This window comes from Mobula birostris, chromosome 32 (genome assembly GCF_030028105.1).
Source record: "Mobula birostris isolate sMobBir1 chromosome 32, sMobBir1.hap1, whole genome shotgun sequence".
Classification (NCBI taxonomy): domain Eukaryota; kingdom Metazoa; phylum Chordata; class Chondrichthyes; order Myliobatiformes; family Myliobatidae; genus Mobula; species Mobula birostris.
In genome coordinates this window covers 7,674,773-7,702,191 of record NC_092401.1, presented here as the reverse complement: position 1 = coordinate 7,702,191, position 27,419 = coordinate 7,674,773, and the positions used below count along the sequence as shown (strand labels likewise).

General features: G+C 42.6%; 1 protein-coding gene across 1 annotated transcript; it reads left to right on the top strand.

The window, feature by feature from the left end:
- Positions 1-537: 537 nt before the first annotated feature.
- LOC140191226 (intercellular adhesion molecule 1-like) lies at positions 538-27,419 on the top strand. The gene is made up of 8 exons (XM_072248415.1): positions 538-680; positions 3,470-3,745; positions 5,881-6,192; positions 7,746-8,039; positions 10,473-10,754; positions 16,922-17,167; positions 19,459-19,740; positions 22,176-27,419. Exons 1-8 carry the CDS (start codon positions 626-628, stop codon positions 22,400-22,402), a joined length of 1,974 nt encoding a protein of 657 aa, XP_072104516.1. The 5' UTR covers positions 538-625; the 3' UTR covers positions 22,403-27,419.

The window sequence follows — 27,419 nt, the reverse complement described above, 5'->3', positions numbered from 1 at the left end:
TGGATGGGGTACAAGGGTTGTATGGCACATCTGAACTCGTGCATGAAAAAATTGACGCATGGAATATAACAGGTTGGCCACCCCTGCCTTAACCCGATCCGCGGAATGTTACAGTTGAGGCACCTACGCAAATTTACTTCTGACTCCCCCGCAATGACAGAAAGAACATCTCCTCTCACGTTGATATTCAAAATAAATTCTACAGTGAAGGTAGGTTAGTTTTAGTGACTGTCTTGGAGATGCAATACCAGGAAGAAGCTGACGCTGTACCGGAGAATTAAAGAGATTCAGAGCTGTTGTTGAGAGTTGAACTGTAAACATGGTAACAAACTGCGCATTTTGCACAATGCACAAACTTGTCATGTTCCAGAAAAGCAAGGTATTCATGAACCGAAGTTTTACTAGTCGATCAGTAGTTATGCAACAACTGTAGATGTCCGAATGTTAAATAAAGAGCCCGAGTTACTGCCGGGTGGGGTGCGGTCCGCGGAACTTTCATCCCGGAAGCGCTGCCACCTCGTCACTGCTCGATACCGCCAAGCGGATCAGTACTGGCTCTTCGCGTTCATCTCGGGACTTTGAAAAAAGTTAATCAAATTCGTTCCACGTTTTCGTTTGAGATTTGATGATTATGTATTCCAGGTCGATTTCCCTTTTTGCTTTACTCTTGGTGGTAACAGGTAGGTAACTTGGTTTTAAATATTAATCAAATATGTTCGCCCGGAGACACACAGCGTTAGAGTGTAACTACGCACACAACCTGTGCATTTCGGATTGTGTGCTACTGAGTGGTTTATTAAACATAGACGCCATCTCGTTTCCAATTTCCTCGGCAATATTTATTTTGGCAAAACAGAAATTTAACGTTAGCTTAAATTCCTCTGAAGAATGGCGAGGAAGATAGAAATGAAGACTTTAGCAACATATATCATTATTTTACTCATTACGTCAGAAGCACTTTCATTCCGTTTCCTAGTCCCTGGTACTCTGTATTCTTTCAGTACTCGGTACACTCTATCACCGTTGAGCGCTGGGCTGAGTCTGACCGCGGGTCCGGTTTTGACTCCGTTTACAACTCTATACCTTTGTGTAAAACTGCAATAGCCACCAAAGCGCACATAGCCCGAGTTCCTGTACGTCCTTCCGCTATAACAGTCTGACTAGTCACCATAACGCGCCCTGATGCAAGGTCTCCACCGGAAACGTCGTTCTTTCCTTTTCCCGACACAGAAGCGATCGACCCGCTGAGTTTGTTGTTCCAGATTCCCGCATCTACAGTCACCAGTGTCTCTATGTGCCCATTCTGCTCTGGCACCACACCAACCCTTGCAAATTACTTTCCCGGGGTCCCCCAAGGGCTTTGGGGCAGCTGGAAGAAACAACATTTTTAAAAAGCGCCAATGCTGGAAATCCGAAATAAAGGCAGTTATGAAGCAAGTTCTTCAACCAGAAATGTTAACTTTGTTTTTCCTTCCTGGTCTGCTGGGTGTTTCCAGCATTGTCTGGATCATTTCAGATGGAAGAGGCTGCAAGCAGCTTTTTCTCTCCCCATTTCTTAAGCAACAACACCTCCCAAAGGACATGGGAGCTGGTGCATGGGATCACCAACACTAGTACATTCCTCATCTGGTTACACATCATTCTGACCCGGAGATACACTCTGGCTTCTTCATTAGGTAACTCCTCTACCCGATAAAGTGGGCACTGAGTATGTTTTTAAACATTATTTTCTGTAAACACAAGAAACTGTTATGTGTGAAAATGCAAGGAGATCGGCAGTTTGTGAGATACTCAAGCCACCCCGTCTGGCACCAATAATCATTCCATGTTCAAAGTCATTTAGATCACATTTCCTATTCATTCTGATGTTTGGTCTGAACAACAATTGAACCTCTTGACCATGACTACATGCTTTTATGTTTTGAGTTGCTACCACATGATTTGCTGATTAGATGTTTGCATTAATGAGCAGCTGTACGGGTTTATCTAATAAAGTTGGCCACTAAGTGTATTGTGCCATCCCTTCATCATCACTGGGTATAAATCCTGGAACTCTGACCCCACCTTCACCTGAAGAGCCGAGGCAGGTCAAGAAAACGCCTCAGGGGATATTGGGCATAGTCCATAGTTGAATCACAAACGAGAGAAAATCTGTCACTGCTGGAAATCAAAGTAATACACGCAAAATGCTGGAGGAACTCAGCAGACCAGGCAGCATCTATGGAAAAGAATAAACAGTCAAAGTTTTGGGCCAAGACTGTTCATCAGGATGGTAGTTACCTGAAACATCACTGTCACAATAAGTGGAAAAAACAAACAACTTTCTTCCCCTTTTGATATGAAAATTACTCAGTTTCTCAGTGTGGCTCTTCAGAAAATCAATTTCCTGTCCAACATTTATACCTATGGTCCATTCTGAGAGGTAGCCATGACCTTCAGACACAAGAGGTTATTTCAGATAGTTAAGAGAAAATAATTGGCTTCATCACAGAAGATGGATGGTTGTGATGCTTTTCTGACTGGAGGACTGTGACCATTGGTGTTCTGCAAGTATCAGCCCAGGGATCTCTTGTTTGTAATATAAATTAATAACTTGGATGAGCATATGGATGGTCTGATCAGTAGGTTTGCAGAGAAGTTGATGGAGTACTGGAGAGTGATGAACATTGTCAAAGGATATAGCAGGAGTTAAAGGAGGTCGGCTGGAAATTTAGACAGACAAGTGTGAGGTGATGCATTTTTGGACATCAAATACTAGAGAAATATATACAGTAAATGGCAGGATACGAGAATATTGATGTAGAGAGGGATCTTGGAGTGGACGTCCATCACTCCCTTAAAATGGAAAGGGCAGTAAAGACAGTGTGAAATGTGCTCACCTTCACTGGTGGGAACACTGAGCATGAATGTTGACAGGTACATTGCAGCTGTACAAGACTTTTTTTTAAATGTTGTGGCATATTTAGAACTATAATTATGCTGAGAAAAAAATTAAATGTTTGATTTGTATAGAAATAGACAGGGCTGGGTGCAGACAACTAAATCCATTGACTAGGCACCTTATTTCTTCCCCATATCCCCAGATAAATATAATGGTATCTTTCTTAGCCTTCTGAAATAGATTTATTACCTTGACCTCCATAACCAAGTGTTGCAGGTATTCCCAATATCTCCATCTTGCATCCTGAATCTCCAAACACCTGTTGGAATCCCTAGCCAGAGCAAACATCAATCCTGTTTCAACTTGTCAAAATATCTTGACATTTCTGTGCACTTCAGTTTGATCTCCTCCAATTCTAGTTTACACTGATCTGTTAATTCCATCACTTCTGAAAGTCTGCAATATCAGGAATCAGTCTGGTGAATCTCCTCTTCACTGCCTCAATGGGAAGTACATCCATCGTTAGGTACAGAGATCAAAGCTGCACCCAGGACTACACTGAATGATTTCCCTGTGTCTCTCTGGCAGGTAAACTGAATGGATTTGAGGTTTCCATCAAAACAAACACCCCAGCGGTGGAATTTGGACACTCCCTGGAGGTGACCTGCAGTACAATGTGTAACAACCAAACAATGATTATGGAATACAAACCAGGGATGAATCCCAACAGAACTCATGGTGATAAGTTCATTACAGATCGATTTCTGAGTATCCAGAAATGGGATCTGACAGTGCCGTGTACTGTAATCTGCTCATCTGCAGGAAAAGCAGTGCAGGAGAGGAAACTGGTGGTTCCAGTGTACAGTAAGTGACATCTCTTGTTCTAAGTAAATCCCATAGCAGAATGTAACAGGATGAAAGGAAGCAAAATGAAATTAAGTTTCACAGAAAGATGCTGTCGTGTATCAGGTGAGGTAGAGAACGGCCTGCTGGGAAATGGATTTACACTTCACTCCCCCACAATGAGTTCACAGTCTGAAAGGGGTTTAGATATTGACATTGTACAGAGATAATTCTGCAGAAATGGAGCAATAACGTTCAGAGTGTATCAGGTCAGGAAACCTATGTCGCTATTTCACAGTCCAAAGTGTTAGGTGTATGAAGGAACTGAACTTGCTTCACCTGACATCTGGAAAATAGTAGATGATTAACCTCATTTATATCTGACCATATGGGAACCTCACTGGGTAGTCCTTTTCCACAAGATGTTTGTGGGTGACATGGTAGTGTAGTGGTTAACACAACACTTTACATGCATGGGTGACCCAGTTTCAATTCCCGTCACGGCCTGTCAGGAATTTGTACATTCTCCCTGTGACCATGTGGGTTTCCTCCGGGATCTCCAGTTTCCTCCCACAGTCCAATGATGTACTGCTTGGTAGGTTAATTGGTCTTTGCTAATTGTCCTCTGATAAGGCACAGATTAAATCGGGTCTGCTGGACAGCATGGCTCAAAGGACCAGAAAGGTGTCAGGGCGCTGGAGCAGGGATCCAATTGCAGACACAGTGATATTAATTAAGTAACAAATCCCAAAGTGCAAACAAAGTTGGCGTCAAAATTCAGGCAGAGATCAAAACATCCAGAGAAATCCAAAAACCAGAATCAGGAAAGAGGCAGAGCCTTATTCACTTGGAGAGAGTTCAGATACAAATGCTGGAAAGGCTCAGGAAAACTCACTGGCACAATCTGGCCACAAAAAGGTGAAAACACAGGACTGAAATACACTGAGAATAAACAGAGAGGCAGATGATAGGTGGAGCACGATGAGACACAGGTGGCAGCAATACAGGTAATAGTGAGAAACAGGTGAGGGAGTACTCAGTAATACAGGGCCGGAGTAGAGCAGGAGCGGGGACAGGAGCACATGGCAATACAAAACCACAGACTGACGGCTAGGGGGAAAACACACACAAAAAGACAGTTCAACTGGAGGTACTGACAAAAGGCCTTTTCCGCAGTGGATCTGAATAGGGAAGTAAGTAAGCAAATAGATAAATAAGTAAATAAATAAATAGATACATAGATAGATTACTTTACATACTTGATCATTAGAAGCTAGCCTGAGTCTTCACTCTCCCGAGGGAGCACTCTCAGAGGTAATAGTGATCAGAAGAGAAGAGTACTTCTGTTATGAAGTGTTTACCTGGGACTGTCAATGACCTGTACTATTGATTTAGTGATTATTTTTATTGATCAATCTGGATCTCCAGCTTGGATATATATGGTAACTATCTTTGCCTGTTTAATTGTTATTGGTCTGATATACTACTTTTGGAAGAAAAGAACCCAACAAACAGCAGAAACCAAGTCCAACAATAAGCAGATTTGCACCAGTAGCATTATACTGTTTACATTTTAACTTGTGCTGTAAATGCACCTTGTTATTTGTGGTAATATTACTTTATGTGTAGTCTGTTAGTTTACTATATGTGTACCGTGTTGTGCACCTTGCTCCAGAAGGATGTTGGTTTGTTTGGTGGTGTACATGTGTATGGTAAAATAACTTCATACTTGAGCACCACTTGTTATTGACATTCATTAAAGTTTGAAGAAATTTTTAACGAGGTAAACTTAATATTAAACAGTATTTCAAAGTTCTGAAGTCACCTGAAATGACAATGAATGGAAAGAAAGGTGGGACAAGTACAAAATGCTGGAGGAACTCAGCAGGCCAGGCAGCACCTGTGGAAAAGAGCAAACATTCAACATTTTGGGCCAAAATCCTTCTTCAGGACTGAGCAGGAAGTGGAGAAGCTGGGGGAGGGAAGAAGAAAGTACAAGGTGGCAGGTGATGGGTGAAACTGGGCAGGCAAGGAGATCAGGTGAGAGAGGGAAACAAATATTCTGTCTGGGTAGCTTCCAGCCTGATGGCATGACACAAGTATCATCTAGATTTGTAATTTGAATGAATTTTGTTAACATGATTCTCCTTTGACAGATCGAAACTTAAGCATTGTTCCGCCTCCTGAAGTGCTGGAAGTTAACAAACCATATCAGCTGGAGTGTACTGGCCCGAAGGTCTATCCAAAGAACAAACTCATACTCACCTGGCTCAGAGAGAATGAGACTATAGCAAATATTTCCACAGAGAAACCAGGTTTCCCAGATGATGGTCCACTGAAGAACGTCCTTCATTTCAATGCAAGTATCTCAGACGATGGACTGGTGTACACCTGCTTGGCAGAGTTGATCTTGGACTCTGACACAACCAAACGGATCGCAGGTGCATTTGTGACTCTGCAAACGTACTGTGAGTTCCATTTTGAAATTGAACTGCTACCCCACACCCCGCCCCTGAATCACCCCCTCCGGCTTTTATTAAGAATAGGCAAAAGTAAGCAGTGAGTGGTCCTGTTTTGAAAGTTTTCACATTTAGTTCTTGTTTTATCCGTTCAGCAAAACTTGTTTATCTTCAACCAAGACTGAAAGTTTACAACTTCAGAGAACCATGGAAGTAGAAGAGATTATTTGGCTGAAGGTCACTGAAACAATTCCAAACTCCTGCAAATTCTGCACTCTTACCTGATACTCCCGTGTTCCTCTTGGTGGTCAGTGCAGGTGGTGGTAATAGACAGAGTCATAGAAAAGTACAGCCCACCTAGTTTGTGCTGAACCATTTAATCTACCTGCTCCCATCAATCTGCATCAGCACCACAGCCCTCCATACCCCTACCAACCAGGTACCTACCCTAACTTGCCTGAAATGTTCAAATCGAGCTCACGTGCACCACTTGCACTGGCAGCTCGTTCCACGTTCTCACAGCCATTTGAATGAAGAAGTTTCCCCTCATGTTCCCCTTAAACTTTTCACCTTTCACCCTTAACCCATGACCTCTAGTTGTATTCCCACCCAACCTCTGTGGGAAAAGCCTGCTTGCATTTACCCTATCTTTACCCCTCACAGTTATGTATAACTCTATGAAATCTCCTCTCAATCTTCACCATTCCAAGGAATTAACTCCAAACCTATTCAATCTTTCCTCATAACTCAGGTCCTGCAGTCCAGGGCAAAATCCTTGTAAATTTTATCTTTACTTTTTCAAGTTTATTTACGTATTTCCAATAGGTGGGTGACCAGAAATGCACACAGTACTCCAAATTAGGCCTCACCAATGCCTTATGAAACTTCAGCATAACTTTCCATCTCCTGTACGCAACATTTTGATTTATGAAGGCAAATGTCCCGACCGCTTTCTTTATGACTATTCTTTAGGGATCAGCCCTTCTCTTGGGCCAGTACGGGCGAAACAAAGTAGATTGAAAGTCAACAACACAGAATTGGGCCTCCCGGCCCTTCGAGTCACGCTGCCCATCAATCCACCATTTTAACCTGAGCCTAATCACACACCCATTTACAATGACCAGTTCACCCACCAATCAGTACGTCTTTGGACTGTGGGAGGAAACCCACATGGTCACAGGAAAACGTACAAACTCCTTACAGGCAGCATCGGGAATTGAACAGGGATCACCTGCACTGTAAAGCGTTGTGCTAACCACTACACTACCGTGCCACCCCAAACTAGCTGCTCACTGAGACCACACTCTTGATAAGTCAGTGAGCGTTTACTCCTGTATCACTGCCCATGGGAGGAGCAGAGTTAGATTTTTGGGATGCCTGAAGAACAGGAAGAGTCAGAGGAAGAGCAAAGTATGGAACCTGCTCATACTGACATGGGTTTGATGAACTCCTGGTTGTGTACAGAGGCTTATAAAGATCTGGTCAGTTTTGCATCATTCCATCAGTATCTGAAACAGGCCAAGGCAAACCAATATGCAGTGAATTTCTTATGTGTATTACAGCTTTTCCAGAGCCTCCAAGGATCCTCAACAGAGACTCTGTAGAAGTAAATCAGGAGACCACATTGACGTGTGAGGTCTCAAATGTCTACCCTGCTGAGAAGGTGAGATTAAGGTGGTTTCAGGATGGTGAGGAATGGAATTCAGTTGTCAGTAGATCAAATCCCACCACAGTCCAGACAACAGCTACATGGATACCACGAGAGACCGGTCTGACTGAACTCAACTGCATGGCAGATTTTCAGGACTATCCATCAGTTTCATCAAAGAATGATAGCATTACCATTGACGTGTATGGTAAGTATGCTGGATAATTGAGCACTTTGACTAGACAGTAATGTTTTAGAGTTTCCTTCCTGCTCCTAGACAGTCAACAGGCAGCAACATGGAGCAGATTTGCAGTCAATCGGTATTTCAAACAAAAATGAATAGAATTCTGGGGAAAAAGGAATATAGGCTTTAAGGGAGGGAGCTTGGGGGGGGGGGGTTTGATGTTATTATTCCTGTTTATCTTCATGAGGGAGGGCATTGGGAGTTTGGGATTTGTTCTAGCTGCCGTTTTCCATGTTGGCGATCTGATAGCTTTTGTGTGTGGCAGGGGTTGGGAGGCTTGGGGTTTGATGTTCCAGCTGCTGTTTTCTATGTGGGCGATCTGTTAGCTTATTTTGTAAAAGGGAGGGGTGGAGTGTTTGCCCAGATTTGTTTCTTTTCCTTTTTCATGCAGGGAGTGGGTAGGTCAGTGGGAGGTGGTCAATGTCTTTTCTTTCAACTCCCACAGTTTTTCTGAAATTCATGGCTATCTGGGGAAGACGAATATCAGAGTTGTATTCTGAATACAAACTTTGACAATAAAATGAACCTTTGAATCAGTTGTAGTTATTTAGCCATGGGTTTATCAATGGAGCAGGTTCAATGGAGCATGAGACTGAGCCTAGACATTAATCAGAATCAGGTTCAACACCCTTGGCACATGTCATGAAATTTATTGTTTTGCAGCAGCAGTACAATGTTAAGCAGAATAACAAGAACAAATTATAAATTACAGTAAGATGTACATATCTATATTGCAAAAAGAGAGCAAAAATCAAATACTGAGGTAGTGCACATCCATTCAGAAATCTGATGTACCAGGATAAGATTGTATTGCAGAAGCAGCGACCGGCAATTGAATTTGTCAGAGATAGAAACTGAATGTGGGATCAAAGGCTGCCAGCAAACGTATCATTAGATAGAAAGGAGACAGAAGTTTGCAGCAAAGTTAAATCAGAATCAGGTTTATCATTATTGATATGTGTTGTGAATTTTGTTGATTTGTGGCAGCAGTACAGCGCAATAGATAAAATAATCTATAAGTCACAATTAGGTATTGTGTGTGTGTAACTGTATATCTAATTGCAATTTATCATTTAATTTATGTATTGCACTGTACTGCTGCTATAAATCCACAAATTTCACAACATATATATATTGTCAGTAAAATATATTCCACCCTCACAATACACCGAAGTACTTCATACCCAAGGAATTAATTCTGTGGATTATTTACCATTGCTTTGAAGGTAAAATGCCATCTGAAATGTCTGAGAAACCACTGGCTGGTTACTGGCCAAGTCAACCCTGTTGTGGTGGTGAATGACAATTTTCCAGGATTGCTCAGACTCAAAGACATTGTAAATAAATCTGTGTGTATATGTGCGTGTTTACATGTGTGTATGTGTTTACGTGTGTGTATATGAGTGTGTAAGGGGTTTCTTTTATGTTACTGCGTAGTCTAGTTAAAATGGCTTCTTTGTTATGTTAACTGCTGAGAAAGTCCTCCCGCTAGCAGTTTATTTGGATTATGTTACTGATGGGAAGGTGAAGAAACCAATTGGGATGGATGTTATGCTTTCTGTGTGTCTGTAAGTTAGTGTGTTGTGCGGGTTTTTGGGGAGAAGGCAGAAGAGAGAGAGAGAGAGAGAGACAGAGGATGGACCGGGTGCTGTGAGTCCGCTAACGGGGTCCGACCCCGAGCAGGAGTCCGAGGTCCAGGGTGTTCGGCGAGGAGAGGAGACAGAGATGGAGTCGTGTGGAGCATCTGGTCAACCACCGTTGTTGGTCCCAGGCAGCAGGTCGAGGAGGTCCGAGGGGAGACGCTGGGTGAAGAAGGGGGGTCCCAAGCTCCAACTGTTTGTGCATGTAGTGATTGAACTTCGAGAAGTGTGGTGCCTTTTACTTTCCTTTTATATTTTATTCTCTATTAATTATATAGTTCCAGTAATATCTATAAACTGTAATTCATTTAATCGTATATCGTGTATTGTCTGTTATTTGGGCGGGGTGGGGTACATCACACAGCATCCACACAAACTAATTACCCAGTTTGGCGGGGCCGAGGACTGTTTCCCTAGACGACAGCGAGCTGAGCGACCCTGAGGCTGGCCAGGGGGGCTACATGTGTGTTTATGTGTGTGTGTGCTGCAAAGTTCCACTCTGTCGGATGCACTGAACCAACGTGTCATTTGCTTTGATGAGATTGGGTCAGGAGTGAATGATGTTGGGAACTGTGGGAGGGGATTTTGATAATTCCCACAGCACTTTCTTTAGCCACTAGACACACAGTGAGGTAGGTGGGTGCTGTATCACAGACAGACTTCAAAAGAGTTCCATTTGCTACCTCAGTCTGGTGGTACAGAAGGGCTGCAAAAATCACTTTGAGAAAGTTTCTGACAATGTTTTCTGTTGTTACAGCTTTCTCCAACCCTGAAATCCAAATCCCGATCACCACTGAGGGAATTCCAGTGAATATTACCTGCAGTGTGTTAAACGTCTCAGGGGAACTTCAACTCAGACTGAAGAAGGGAAGTGAGATATTAGTGAACAGGTCAGCCAGTACTGGGCTGACTATCTACCACACTGTGAATCCACGAGCAGAGCTGAATGGACAGCAGTTCACCTGCGAGGCCAAGCTGACACTTCACCATCACCCCAATACCATTGTTAAACGACAGTCCACCACTCTCGATGTCCAGTGTAAGTGATCTGATTATCAACACTAAAGACTGTTGAGTTCTTTATTTCAAATGCAGATGAACGAACAACAAGCGCTCCTCCCACTCCATACAGAACTCTTCAAACTACGGGAGTGTCCTGCAGTCTTCCCCCTTCCTTTCCAGTGCTGAAGAAGGGTCTCAGCTTGAAATGTCATTTCCACAGATGCTGCCTGACCTGCTGAGTCCCTCCAGCATTGTGTGTGTGTTGCTTTGTGAGCGTTTGACTGGATCAATCATCTCTCCTATTTTGATGCATCAGTACTGTGGAGACACATGGGGCCATTGTACATTAGTGTCCTGTTGTACAATGGTGAACAGTATTCTCAGTCCACACACAGCAAAATCCCAATGCGGACCTGACCGTTTGCGGGACAGGGGAGAGGGTGAATGACAGAGTGAAGACTTTAAGATATGCAAGGTCATTTTTTGTCACATAGAGAGTGGTAGCTTCCTGGAACGTGCTCGCAGAAGCAGGTACGATTTAACTTTTAATAATATTTAGACTGGCAGGGAATAGAGGGACACAGACCATGTGCAGGCAGTTAGAATGGTATCATGGTCAGTGTTCACAAGATGGGCTGAAGGGCTGTACTGAGTTATATTTTATTTTTATTTTTATTTATTGAGATACAGCACAGAATAGGCCATTCTGGCCCTTTGAGCCTCACTGCCCAGTAATACCCTCATTTAACCCTAGCCTGATCATGGGACGCTTTACAACGAACAATTAACTTCCTAACCGATACATCTTTGGACCGTGGGAGGAAACCAGGGCACCCGGAGGGGACCCACACGGTGACAGGGAGAATGTACAGAATCCTTACGGGCAATGGCAGGAATTGAACCCCGTTGGCCTGTACTGTAAGGTGTTGTGCTAACCATCATGTCCTATGTTAAATTAGCTGAGGGTTAATTAGAAGGAAATATTAAAGCAATTCATCCAATCTGGGTTAATATGACAAATAATAAGGGAACACATCCGACATATGTGTCGGGATAGGAATCTCTTGTTTTTGATGGACAAGTTATGATTTGGGAGAATCAGCATGGCTCTGTATGTGGCAAACCTTGACTGAAAAATTGGTTAGAGTTTTTTGAAGAGGAGACCATGAGGATGGTGGTCAGGAGGGACAGGGCAGAGATGGTTAACTGGATTCACAAGTGGTTTGCCAGTCGGAAGCAGAGGGGAATGGTGGAAATCGGTTTCTTGGGCTGAAGGCCTTTGGTTAATGGTATCCTACAACGACTGCTACTGACATCTTTGTTCGTTATTTATACAGTAGAAACAATTTTGCTGTGAAGGTGTGAGTTTGCAGATGGTACCAATGGTATTGTAGGCAGTAAAGAATTATCAGTAACTTACAGAGACATCCTGGTTATCTAAGAGAGTGGGCCGAGGGCTGGTCAATGGTGTTCAATCCTGATCCATTTGAGGGTGGGGCTCATACAATGAATGGAACCACCCTGGCGAGTGTAGTGGAACAAGTATTGAACAGGCAGGGACTGCCAAAGAGTCACCTTCATAGACATAGATACGTAGTCACATGTGAGAAGTTGGGTGATGCAGGCTCGTAGACCCCGAATGGCCTGTAACCATACTATATTTCTAAATAAAATAAAATTATATCCTTGAATCATTACAACAGAGGCCATTCTGCCCATCAAGACCTTCCCTGCTCATTTCAAATTAATCCATTTAGCTCCATTAGCCTTCCAGCCTACTTTCCCTTGAGCCCATCCTTCAGCCTGATTGATTCTGCTCCCTCAGCCTTCAGGAAGAGAGTTCCACCTCACAAACACACTCCACATGAACGGGTTTTGCTCAACTCCCCACGGTTGCCGGGCACTCTGACTCGAGGGACTTCCAGCTATCCACTGACAGGGTCACCTGATCACTATTTGCTCTGTCTAAACCCGAACCAAGTCAAATCATCTTCAATTCAGTTCAAGTTTAATTGTCATTCAAACACAGATGAATACAGCCAAACAAGAGAGCGTTACTAATGGGGTCAAGGTGCTAAAACACATAACCAACAGTCACACACAAGAACACATTCACGGAATAAAAGAGTCTAGGTTTGCCTCCCACACATCACCCCCCCCCCCACCCGGAATCACCGCCGTTTGATGCCCAGTTCCTACATGTACAAATCAACAAACCCATACAGAACATCAGTAAATTACAACGACACAGATTATACACGTGTATAGTCCAGATCCCCAGTAACTGTGATCATCTCTCGACTGGCCCTGATGCCCAACGGCCGCTCGGCGATACATGGCGTAGAGGTCCAGTCCTCACAAATAGAGGAATATATCGAAAAATAATAAAGACACAAGCAGACAAATCTATATGCATATAGTCCAGACCCCTCAATTCAAATGGAATCTTCAGTCAACCACAACAGCGCTGTGCTGCTCACGGTAGAGCATGACGGCTCGGAAGCCTCACCCCCCCCCCCCCCCCCCCGGCGGCGGAAAAGCAAGTGACCCCGCGGCGTGAGGCCCAAGTTCATTCAGTGGCCCCTCTGACTCCCCGTGCTCTCTCTGACCCCCTTCCAATGACCCCTGTCTGACTGCCCCTCCCGTGACCGCTCTTTGCCCTCAACCTCCTGCGACCCCTCTATGACCTCCACCTCCAACAACTCCATTTCCTGACCTACCACTCCCCCCACACACATCACCTCACCCTTCCCAACTAAAATCTTGTATTTTTTGTTTTGCCGATTCGTTTCTTTGGAGCCAGGCAACACCGACATGGCCAACATCTGTTACCTGTTTCTGATTTCCCTTACAGCGCTGCTAAGTTTCCCTCGTGAACTAATGGCGCAGTCTGGTGAAGGTAATTGTGCAAAGCTTTTGGTAACTCAGTAACCGGTGAACAACTGGAATATACAGTATTCCCACGTCAGGGAGCAAACACCAAATGATTGTGTTGGCTTTGTTCTGCTCTTTGTGGATGGAGCATACCTGGTCAGCTTTCCACGTTGTGATACTGTAACCTGACTGAAGCATTTTGTCTCGAGGTTTCCTGTCACCTGGCCAGCCTGTTAACAAAGGTCAACATAACTCTGTCCTTTGTACGTTCCCTTCTGAACCCGAAGTTCCCCTATTCTGTGACAACTGGTTTTGTAACTTGTCACAAACTAGAGAAACGCGTCTCATGTTCCCACTCATCTCAGACATGTGCCCTCGTGTTGAAAGTTCAGAGTAAATTTACTGTCAGAGTTCATACATGTCACCACATAGAACCCTGAGATCATTTGCCTCTGGGCATCCTCAGCAAATCCACAGAATAGTAACTATAACAGGATCAATCAGACGTCAATAAACTGTGCAAATACAAATTGAAATAAATAGCAATAAATAACCAGAACATGAGATAATGGTTGTGATTTTATACACCTTTATAAGATCAGCTCTCAGTCTCATACACTCCAGATAATACAGTCCGAGGCTGTCCATCATGTCCCTGTGACTCAGTTCAATAGGACTTTTCAAGGAGCAAATGAAGAGGTGTGGGTGCCCTGGGACACTTCAGAAACAAAACACACAAAATGGTGGCAACACACAAGTCCGGCAAAGTTAACAGTTCAGATCGATGACTCTTTGTCAGGCACTTCTGGGGACCTCAGCTTGGCTATGCTGGATGTTCCAGAGAACATGGAGTGGGGAGAGGTTCGAGGGAATAAGAGATCCTGAATCCAGTCCGGGATGGGTTCTGATACCTGCCCAAAACTTCTAGAATGTGCTATCTGATTTCTAAATGACATTGAACCCATGAACACTACCTCACTACTTTTTGTTCTATACTACTTATTTTTATTTAACTATTTAGTAAACATAAAAATAAATATATATACTTGGTGTAATTCAGCTTTGTTTCTTTATAATTATTGGTAATCCGTTTCATTGTGCTGCTGCCGTTAAGGTTAACAAATCGTCATTGAGCTGTACCGGTGATATTAAATCTGATCTGTAACTTCTCACCTTTCCTTTCTGTTGCTATTTCCAAGGTGGGAATATTGGAATTATACAATTTCCACCAATATTGAAGTAACAATGCTCATTTTCTCTCCTTTGAGGATCTCAGGGGATGAATGGGCTCAGTGTAGGGAGGTGTAAAGGAGTTCAGGTTCAATATCAAAATGTATGATGCACTGCCACCTTGTGGGATTACTATGAACTGCAGACTTCCTCAGCTCTCCTCAAAAGCAGGATGTTACCAATGCTTAGCAGGCATTAATGCTGTAATGCACATCTTTCACTGTTCTAAATGTGAATCAGTGCCAACTACAGGCATGAGGCTTACTGCTGTTAACCCTTGACAGAGTTCAGCAAATTACTCAGTAGATGACAAAGTAATTCCATTAGGGATAACTGTTATACTGTACTGGTATTGATTGTGATGCTTATCCCAGGCTGGGTGCGTAGAACTTGCAGGCATTAGTTTAAGCTGAGAGGGGGGGAGAAGCAACAGGAACCCAAGGAGCAACATTTTCATCAAGAGGGTACATGGAATGAGCTACCAGATGAAAAAGTTTCAAAAGTTCATTTATTATCACAGTATGTACGCAGCATATGACTCTGAGACTCGTATTCTCCAGATAGCCAGGAAACAAAGTAAAATATGGAAGCCGTTCATGCCACAGAACAGAACTTACAAATCTCCCCAAATTTCAATGGCGACGGCAACAAGTGTCAAATCCTCCCTCCCCCATGCAGAAAAACAAATCACTGAACTGCCAGAACATCAACCCCCCTCGCTATGAAAAACTTACAAATTGGGCCAAATTTAAGTTGCACAGTGGCAACAAGATGATCAAACATCAAAATTAAATCACTGATACGGCATAAAGAAAGACCGTGCAAAAACACAGATTATAAAAGACATAAAACAGAAAAGAGTCGATAAATCACAGAGCCTCAGTAACTATGTTGGTAACATTTAAAAAACCATAAGATATAGGAGCAGAATTAGGCCATTTGGCCCATTGTGTCTGTTCTGTCATTTCATCATGGATGATCCATTTTCCCTCTCAGCCACAATCTCCTGCCTTCCCCCCGTATCCCTTCATGCCCCGACTAATCAAGAATCTATCAACCTCAGCCTTAAATATACCCAGTGACTTGGCCTCCACAACTGTCTGTGGCAACAAATTCAACAGATTCACCTCTCTCTGGCTGAAGAAGTTCTTCCTTATCTCCATTCGAAAAGGACACCCCTCTATTCTGTGGCTGTGTCCTCTGGCCCTGGACTCTGCCACTCTCCTCTCCAAATCCACTCTATCAAGACCGTTCAACATTCGATGGGTTTCAATGAGATTCCCCTCATCCTATTGAATTCCAGTGAGTTCAGACCCAGACCCATCAAAAGCTCATCTGACAAGCCTTTTAACGCAGGAATCATTTTCGTGAACCTCCTTTGTAACTTCTCCAGTTTCAGTACATCCTTTCTCAGATAAGGGGCCTAAAACTGCTCATAATACTCCGTGAGGTCTCACCAGTGCTTCATAAAGCCTTAACATTACCTCTTTGCTTTTATATTTGAGTCCTCTCAAAATGGTCTGAAAGGCACTTGGGCAGGTCCATGGATAGGAAAGGTTTAGTCACATTTAGATCAAACATGAGCATGTAAGTGACATTGACTATGGAATGATTGTTGGTGCCAGACAGTGTGGTTTGAGTATCTCAAGCTGCCAACCTCCAGAGATTTTCATGCACAAGGAGTTGCAGAGATTGGTGCAAAAAACAAAACCTATCCAGTAGGCGGTGCTTCAGTGGTCAAAATCACCTTGTTAACAGGAGAGTGCCAGACTGGTTCAAGCTGACAGGAAAGTGACAGGAACTCAAATAACCAGGTGTTACAACAGTGGTGTGCAGAAGAGCATCTCTGAATGCACAACATGTTGAAATGTGAAGAGGACGGGCTACAGCAGCAGAATACCATAGAAGGTCTTCAGGTATACCTAATAAAGTGGCCACTGAGTGTGTTTGACTTGCTGTGCTTGGTGGTAGCACAGGCTATTAAAGTAAAAGTCTCTCTACTCTGAGAAGTGGAACTTGGTCAGCACCAAAAATCACCAAGAAACGATCCTGTGCTCTTAACTTTCAGCTTTTAATTTCTATTTCCAACCAACTTTACAGATTCTCCAAGGAAAGCACAGATCTCGGGAAAGCAGGACTGGATTGAAGGGGAATCCCAGACTTTAACCTGTCGTGCAGATGCCAACCCAGTTATGAATGTGAGCTGGTTCAAAGATGGAAAAACGATCGGTAGTGGTGAGACACTGCACATTCCCTCAGTCCAACTGGGAGACAGTGGTCAGTACATGTGCAGAGTCCGCAATGATATTGGTTCCACCAACTCCTCTCATCGTGCAGAGATTTTGTGTAAGTATAGGAAGTTTCTTTGTGGAATAGACCATAAGACCATAAGACATGGGAGCAGAATAAGTTGCTTTATTCCCTGTCTGTACAATATCATTACACAGTCAGATCAAAAACAGAAGCAAAATATGCCCAGGGCACAAGGGTGAATTCTGTTCCTCTTCAGAATGGCAACTCTACAAAATGGAACTTCAGCTTAATGTCTGAGTTAAAGGACGGCACTGTGCCAATGTGCGACCTCCTGAGAACATCACTGTAAAGTCAGCCGAAATGAGGGGTGACAAACCCTTTTGGGGTCGTCTGTCTAAACTGGTGATGATCTTCTGAAAAATGTCTGTTGGGTGCCATGGTAATTTTGTGCTGAGATTATCAGGGATCAATTTCATTCACCATATACACAGCATGGATTAGGCATTTGCTCTGGTGTGTTGGTGAGTGAGTGACTGTGACAAAATACAACAACATTCAACACTACAAGGGAATAATATCAAAGATAAAGTTTAAAGCATGAATGTGGAATAAAACATGCATAAATATTTAAATACAATCATGGATTTACAACGTGAACAGCATTATCAAAAATGGCTTAAAGTGTTTTCAGTGCAGTGACGTGATGGGGTTAATAGATATCATTGATTACTAAATCAGTTAAAATAGTTATGAACTCTACGAAAGAAAAAGGATGAGTCCTATTTTCTAGAGTCAATACCTTTATTTATGACTGGGACTTTATTACTCTGTAGATAGAAGGTTGAGAAGAGATTGTATGGAGGAATCCAAAGTTATGAAGGGTCAATAGGGTAAATGCAAGCAGGCTTTTTCCACTGAAGTTGGAGTGATTACAACCAGAGGTCATGGGTTAGCGTAAAAGGTGAGGTTTAATGCAAACATGAGGGGAACTTTCTTCACTTAGAGGGACGTGATGGTGTGGATCAAGCTGCCAGCACAAGTGATGTTTACAAGCTCGACTTCAATGTTTATGCAAAGTTTGGATCAGTTCATGGATGGTAGGGATATGGAGGGCTATGGTCCTGGTGCAGGTCGATGGGAGAAGGCCGTTTACAAAGTTTTGGCATGGAATAGATGGGCCGAAGGGCCTATTCCTGTGCTGTACTTTTCTAGGACTCTATTACAATGTGTAATTGTTATTTACACATAAGTAACAATTCGTGCTTTCATTAAGTTACTATTAGTAAAAGTATAACAGAGACAGATTGAAATAAATGAAAAAACTCAAGGGGCATTGCTGCATGCCAACAAAGTTTCTTCCTGTGCCATCCTGGGCACACATGCCATAGGTTCACCACCACTCCGGCCTCGATATTGTGCTCCAGTCTCTGGCGTACAACTTCAATCCAGAACGGTTTGAAACAAGACTGGTGGTGCTCCCATGAGCCACAGTGGACACAGTGAGTTAGTGCTGAGATACTTCACCTCGTGGCATGAATGAGGGTTGGTGTTTCCTGGAGAAAACTGTGGCCTGGTGGTGAATCACACCCCCACCCCCTACCAGAGAAGCAGACAGTGGGACTGCTCCCTGCACAAGGCTCTCTTAAAATGCTTCTGGTTAAAAGGAGCTCATGCGGCTCGAAAGAATCTGTTGTTTCTCAGCCTGATGACGACGAGAGTTCTGGGCTCATTGCAGAGAGAGATGGTTTGTTTACTGAGAGTGAACTCTGGATTGAAGGCTCTCGGGACTTTGACCACAGCTGCTCTGAAGTGAGCTCAGCACACAGTCAAATTTCATTTTCCAGCATTTTGGAGTCACAGTGTAGTCATGTCCAGTCGCCTCATTATAGGAAAGATGAAGAAGCTTTAGAGATGGTGCAGAGGAGATTTACCAGGATGCTGCCTGGATTAGAGAGCATGTCTTCTGTGGAAAGGCTGAGTGAGCTCTTTGGAGCCAAGGAGGATGATTGCGTAAGATTGTAAGAGGCGACAGCCAGCGCGTAATTCCCCGGCAGGTAATGGCTGTAGCAGAGGACATCCTTTTATGATGAGCCACGGAGTCAGAGGCAAGTTTTTACATAGTCAGTAGGAAGTGTCTGGACTGCACTGTCAGGGGAGGGTGTTGAGACGGATACATAAGGGACATTTAAGAGAATTAGATAGGCACGTGAATGAGAGAAGAATGGAGGACGATGGGCTGTGTAGGAGGGAGGGGTTGGGTTGTCGATGGAATAGGTTTATAAAGGTCGGTACAACATCATGGGACAAAGGGCCCACCCCGTGCTGTACTGTTCTATGTCCTATGGGAGGGGATGGTTAATTTCACTCCTTTCACTCTTTTCCAGATAAACCACGAAACACAACTATATCAGTAAATAACAAAACTGTGTCTGGGTTTTCAGTCTTCATCAGAGTATATGATGAAGTTACAGTCACCTGTCACTCCAGTGGAAACCCCCAGGTAACACTGACGTGGGAAAGACCCGGTCAGGGAGTCACAGGGGAAACCGACCTTCCTGGGGTTCTCCACATTTCCCAGGCAACATCAGAACATCAAGGAATTTACAAGTGTAGAGCCAGCAATAAACTTGGAACAGATGAGAAGCAAGTGGAAATCAAGATGGAAGGTCAGTAAGTTACCTTTGTCACAGTGCATGGATGAGAAAATAAATAAATAAACCATTTCAGAGCTAAGGTATCATCCCTGAGTGATCACCAGTAAATGCTGAGAGTTATGACATGCCCAGGATAAACAAAGGTGTACGATCTCTCTCTATATCAGACTGTGTGTGGCTTGTCGGATGGTACTCCTGCCTCGAGTCGGGAGATTGGCGGTTCAATCCCTCTTGAGTAATTTGGGCATTAAAACCAGGCTAGTGTCCTGAGCAGTACTGAGAAAGCAGTCTCAGACATACCAGCTGTCAGATGGGGTGTTAAACTGAGCTTCTGTCTGATTCCTGAGATTGACATCCTGTTATTCATTATTTTCCCCTATTCCTCTGCACACCATCAGCAAAGGAGCAAATTTGCAAACATGAGAAAGTCTGCAGATGCTGGAAATCCAAAGCAACAACACAAAGTGCTGGATGAACCCAGCAGGCCAGGCGGCATCTGTGGAAAAGAATGAACAGTCGATGTTTCAGGCTGAGACTCTTCATCAGGTCCCTTCGTGAGTCCTATTGAAGGGTCTCGGTCCGAAACATCAACTGTTTTCCCTTTGCCACAGATTCTGCCTGGCCTGCCGAGTTCCTCCTGCATTTTTTGTGTGTTGAAATGGACAAACTACCTTTAAGAGTAATGAAGACAGAAAATGTTGGGATACTCAGCAGGTCCAACAGCATCTTGGAAGAGAGAAACAGAGCTTCAAGTTGGATCAGATGAAAGATCTGGAAGATTAACCCTGTTTACTTCTAAGTATTCCCATTCTAGTGTATTTATTTCACATTTCCAGCATCTGCAGTGTTTTGCTTTGAGATCTCTGCCTCAAACAGTGCTGCTTTGTAAACGGCCTCTTGGCTGTTCATACCAGTGGCCCCAGCAGCTGTTTCTCCAATCCCTCTGTGTTTGCTCAAAGAGTGCCCAGGCAGTTCCTACAGGAGGCGGGTTAAGGTCTGTGGTGCTGACTGTGGTTTAAGTGCTTTTAAATGTTCTTGATCTGGTGGTTCATTCATTTATAGATTATTGTCTGGGTGAGAGTGTTACTCTTGAGGTTCCTATAAAATCTCTCCCCTCTCACCGTAGCTAGCTGGTGGTGTAGTGGCATCAGCATTGGACTTTGGGACGGAAGGTCCCAAGTTTGAATCCAGCCGGCTCCTGTGCACACTTTCCATCCTTGCTGGGTTGAATGTTGAGCTAGCAAGTCGGCCTCGTAAAAAAGAAATTGCCTGCTACAAAAACATCAACAGCACTGACATCCTGGAGAGCCACTACCCTTGATAGTCTGACTGATGAAGGTCAGTGTGCCAAAAGCCTTTGTCACCATACTGTCTGCCTGTGACACCACTTTAAGGAAACTGAGGTCCCTCGATCTCTCTGTTCCGCAACACACTCCAGAGCTCTGCCGTTCACTGTCAAAGTCCTACACTAACTTCACTTCCCAAAATGCAACATCTCGCATTTATATATTGATTGAGTTCCAGCATGGGACAGTCCTTTCCGGCTCTTTCTGTTCTATTGCCACCTAGCAACCCCTGAATGAACCCTAGCCTAATCACGGGACAATTTACAATGACCAGTTAACCTACCAGCTCGTACGTCTTTGGACTGTGGGAGAAACTCAGAGGAAACCCATACAGTCACAGTGGGATCATGCAAACTCCTTACAGACAGTGGCAGGAACTGAACCTGGGTTGCTGGTCCTGTAAAGCGCTGTGCTAACCACAATGTTACCGTGCCTCCGTATCTGAATTAAACTCCATTTGCTATTCCTCTGTCTACTTACGTAGCTGATCAAGATTTCCCTGTAATTCCCGATAACCACCTCCACTGTCCATAATGCCACCTATTCTTCTTGTCATCTGTAAACTTCCTAAACATGTCCCTGTATGTTCTCGACCAAACAGCAATGGGCCTAGCTCTGAACCCTGGGCACACAGCTCATCACGGGCTTCCAACCTGAGGGAGCACTCTCTGAGGTGCTGCCTTCCAGCTGAGGCATTAAACAGCCTGCTTTCTCAGGCTTGTAGCTAAAACAAAATGACACAAACTCAAAGAGCAGATGATTTCTAATGGAATCCTGGTCACTACTTGCCCCTCAATCAGCATTATTAAAGCAGATGATGGCATTGCCACATGTTTGTTTCTGGTCTTGCTGGGTGAAATTTGACCTTCACAGTCATTACTCCTCAGAAATGATTTTTATTGGTTGTGAAGTACCACGTCAAAATGTTTCTTGTGTAGTATGTGTTTTTTAGAAAATCTGAGAAAGCATGGGAGAGTAAACAGTAAGGTACATGCAATCTACAAGATTCCGGGATTTTCAGAAGGATCAGTGGCTTTACAATTGATGTATTTGCCTGAGATGGTTAATGATTCTGTAATGGCTTTTGTGCATGTTCCCCAGATAATGTTTGGAAGATGGTGCTGATAATCTTGGTAATCATCCTAATACTGTTAGTCGTGCTGGTCGTCGCCTGCATCCGAAGAAACAGAGCTCAGAAAACAGGGCATTACAAGGTCAAGAATGCAGCACCCCATAGAAATCAGGAAACCCCTTCTGGGATTGATCAGGAATCTTTTCCTTTAACAGGAGTGAATTCAGACAGAGTTCTAAACAATAACCACTCATAAACTAATATACATGATGTTACACCGATCAATTCTGCACAGATAGAACAATAATTTAAAGAATATTGTTACTGAGGGAGACTGCTGATTCTAATACTACAGTCTACTGGCAACATATACTGTGCTAAATGCAGGGACATTCCCAAGAGTGTTGATTTCCGGGCTGTTTTAAATCAATTCATTCAAAAGTTGATTTGGATTTCTACGAACACGGAGTCACCACCTGAACATGGGCATCAAGACTATTTCAGCAATAAGGGCATCTGAGCCTGACAACTTTCCGTCCCACTCATGGAAATTACCGTTGGATAACAGATTTGTTCACATGTTGCAATCATCTTCTTCTGTGGTAACTATTTGCTTAAATGACACAAATATTGCCTTTATATTATGTTACAAGTGGATAAAATGTGAGGCAACACCTTTCGCAACATTCTCATCCTCTAGTTTAAATAGTCGATATTGGATTGCTTTCTATCCCTGTAATCTCCTCCAGTTACACAACTCCCCGAGGACTTTCTGGCTGCCCATTGCTGATTCATCCCTGCACTAGGGGGAGCTGTACTTGCAGCTGCCTTCAGAGTTAAACTCTGCAGTTCCCTTCCCAGACCACACAGTGTCTCTCTCTTGCTTTTTAATCATCCCCTGGTGTCGATCGGTGTCCGGTTCTGGGAGGAGCAGAATTAAACATAGGGTGAGGGGAAGGAAAATAGTTAGAAGACGAGAGGTGAAGCCAGGTGGGTGGGAATGGTATAGGGCTGGAGAAGGAGGAATCTGATAGGAGAGGTTAGTTGACCAGAGGAGAAAGGGAAAGAGGAGGAGCACCAGGGGGAGGTGATAGGCAGGTGTGAAAAGCCAAGGACAAATCAATATTCATTTTAAAGAAATATCATAATAAAGAGAGAATCAATTTTATTTGTCATATACAATTAGGAATGTTCTGTGTGTTGGTGTGACATGCAACAAAAACAACAATAGTAAAGACTAATATAAAATTAAAGTTCAAAGTAGAGATATGGTGTCAAATATGCATAAATATTGGCATATATTTGTCCACCCTTGTTCAACACTTGACTACCGTTCATGTTCTGCATTTAGAACAAGGTCAGATCTGGGAGGGAGAGTAACTCAAATAATCTTGCAGCCAGAATAGTTCTGAGAGTCCATTGAAATTGTGGTTACTGCCAGAGGAGCTTGTGCTCTGGAACTGGAATTGGAATGAGTGCATTATCGTCGTATGTACAGAGATACAGTGAAAAGCTTGCCTTGGTTACTGTACATACAGATCAATTCGTCACACAGTGCACTGAGGCAGTACGAGGGAAAACAATATCAGAACACAGAGTAAGGTGTAACAGTGACAGAGGGCGTAGTGCAGGCAGAAAATAAGGTACAAGAGCATAATGAGGCAGGTTGTGAGGTCAAGAGTCTATTGTACTGAAACAGCAGGGTAGAAGCAGTCCCTGAGCCTGTGCTATGTGCTTTCAGACTCTTGTATCTCCTGCCCATACGGAGAGGGGTGAAGAGAGAATGTCCGGGGTGGGAGGGGTCTTTGACGATGCAAGTTGCTGTACTCAGGCAGTGAGACATGTAGACAGAGTCTCTGAAAAGGAGGCTGGTTTCCATGATGTGCTGAGCTGTGTCCACACTGTTACATCCCTCAAGGAGATCAAAATCATTGTAGACTGTGTAGGTCCTTTGCCAAAAACTAAACCTAGACATCAATATTTATTAACTATTATGTGCACAGCGTCTAGGTTTCCAGAGGCAGTACCTCTTAGGAATATAACAGCCAAAACTGTGAAAAAGGCTCTTATAAAATTCTTCACTTATTTTGGGTTGCCTAAGGAAATACAATCGGATCAAGGTAGTAATTTTATGTCTAGATTGTTTCAGCAGATAGTTTATAAACTGAGAGCAAAACAGATTACCTCATCTGCATATCATCCAGAATCACAAGGAGCCTTGGAGAGATTTCATTCTACCCTTAAAAATATGATGAGGACATATTGTGTGGAAAATGAAAAGGATTGGGATGAAGGCGTACACTTATTACTTTTTGCAGTACGAGAGGCAGTGCAGGAATCATTAGGTTTTAGTCCTTTTTAACTTGTGTTTGGGCACAGAGTTCGAGGACCTTTAGCCTTGTTGAAGGAAAAGTGGATTAATAAAGAGGTACACACTAACTTGCTGGATTATGTTTTAAAATTTAAAGAAAGATTACATAAAGTTTGTAGGTTGGGCAAAGAAAATTTAAAATCAATTCAAGAAAAGATGAAGACTTGGTATGATAAGGAAGCTAGGATGAGGTCATTTAAGCCTGGAGATAAAGTGTTGGTTCTTTTCCTAGTGCAAACAAACCCATTACAAGCTAAATTTCATGGTCCTTATGAGATTAAATCCCAAGTAAATGATGTAGATTACGTGATTAAAAACTCCAGATTGAAGAAAACCAACACAGCTGTGTCATATAAATATGATAAAACTGTATTATGAGAAACAAAATGCTACTATGACTGTTGTGGTCAATAATAATGAATTTGATCCCACTGAAAGCTTAATGGATGATTCATCTGAAATTCATTTTAAACGCAACGTTATTTCAGCTGGATTACCAAACTCAGAAGTTCTGGAAAATATTGATGAAAAATTAGCTCATTGCCAGCCAGAGCAGAGAGAGCAGATGAAACAATTAATTTTTAAATATAGGGATTTATTTCCGGACGTTCCTAGAAGAACCACTATAGCTACACATGATGTAGATGTGGGAGATTCAAAGCCTATAAAACAACATCCATATAGAATGAATAGGGAAAATGTGAACTTGCTGAACAAGAAATTAAGTATATGTTAGAGAATAATATTACTGGACCTTCAAATTCGAATGGGAGTTCACTATGTGTTATGGTGACAATAGTATTAGGTTTTGTACAGATTACAGGAAGGTGAATGCTGTGACAAAGATTGATGCATAACCAGTCCCTAGGGTAGATGATTGTGTGGATAAGGTTGGACAAGCCAAGTTCCTTACAAAGATTGATTTGTTAAAAGGTTTTTGGTGTGTTCCATTGATGGATAGAGGTAGGGAGGTTTCTGCATTTGTAACTCCATCTGGGTTATGTGAATATAATGTTCTTCCATTTGGGATGAAGAATGCACCAGGTACTTTCCAGAGGATGATTAATAAGGTGATTCATGGGATAAAAGATACAGATGCCTATATTGATTATTTAGTTACGGGAAATAATATGTGGAAAACACATATTACTGCGGCGGTGGAGAAACTATTTGAAAGACTTTCAAAAGCTAACTTAACTATTAACTTAGCTAAAAGTGAATTTGGTCATGCCACAGTGACCTACCTTGATTATGTTGTGGGTCAGGGAAAATTAGCACCTGTTCAGGCGAAAGTTCAGGCAATTTTAGAAGTACCCAGTCCAACTGGTAGAAAAACTCTCAGAAGATTCTTGGGTATGGTAGGATATTACAGAAAATTTTGTAAGGATTTTGCGAACATTGCTCTTCCATTAACTAACCTCTTGAAGAAAAATGAAAAATTTGTTTGGACAGAGCTTTATCAAGAGGCCTTTGATAAATTCAAAACTATTGTATGTTTTCAACCTGTGCTCAAATCTCCTGACTTTGAAAAACCATTTTCATTAGCTGTAGATGCTAGTGATGAAGCTGCAGAAGCAGTGTTACTTCAAAGAGATGAGGGTGATGAAGTTGATCGTCCGGTAGCTTATATTTCTAAGGAATTTCATGTCCATCAAAGAAATTATTCAACAATAGAAAAGGAATTATTATCTCTTGTTTTGGCTTTACAACATTTTAAAGTGTATGTCAGTACTACTCATAAACCACTCACAGTTTATACCGATCATAATCCGTTAGTGCTTTTGAGTAAGATGAAAAACAAAAATAGAAGATTACTAAATTGGAGTTTAATGTTACAGGAGTACAATATTTTGACCACTCATATTAAAGGTAAAGATAATGTAATTGCTGATTGTCTATCTAGATGTTAAATGGACAATGTAATTTTTTTTATGGAGTGGTATTTTAACATTTGTAAGACTCCTACTGTATATTAGTTTGTAAAATGCTGAAAGATAATACTGTGTATATTGTGTATGTTGTAAATTTTATACCTTTGTATTTTTTTTGGTAAATTGTCAATTATTAAAATTTTGTTCTTTAAGAGACCAATTTTTTTGGTGGGAGGTGTTACATACCTCTAGGAGATCTTGTGACTTTCTTGTGAGAATGATGTAATGGTTTTTTTTTGGAGGTCACCTGATGTAATTTTCCCGCCGATGTGAGGTCACGTGATGACATGTTCACCACAGGTATAAAAGGGGAAGACCCCTGGTGATGCAGTTAGTTTAACAGTTAGAAAGTCAAGGAGATACTCCGCTCCACTGTGTTTTTGCAGTATGACGCAGTTTTGATTTTAAATGGAGTTTTATGTTCTAATGTAATGTACAGAAGTCTGGACCGGCAGTCTGATAATCACTGCCCGGTTTGTTAAAGTATCTTTTCAGTAACATTGAAGAGTGAAGACGGGACCCTGAAGGAGACGTTTGACGGGTTTGGAAAGGATCGACCATTATTGAATTCGTTCAAGAAAGAGTGATCTGCATGAGATAGCCTCTGCTAAAAGTGTCAGAAAGGCTGTGCAAGATTTATTCTACGAAGGAGAAAGGTCAGTGCCTTTAAAACTGTTTTATTTCCGTTCATCATGAATCCTGTGGAAAAGGCAGGATCCGACTGGGAGTGGCAGTGACGTCATGTCTGCGAGGAACTCGTTACTTCATGGAAGTCTCTCCTAATTGACTGTATAAATCTCTTGGACTTTAAAATTTACCATTCAAAGAACTGTGTTTGAATTTATCGCTTTAAGAACTAGTACTGAGTAGTGATTTACTGAATGGCTGCATTGCCGTTTACTTCCAGTTAGGGTTTTCGTTTTCTTTTTCATTGTTTATCAGGGTTTAATAAATGTTTGTTTGTTTATAAA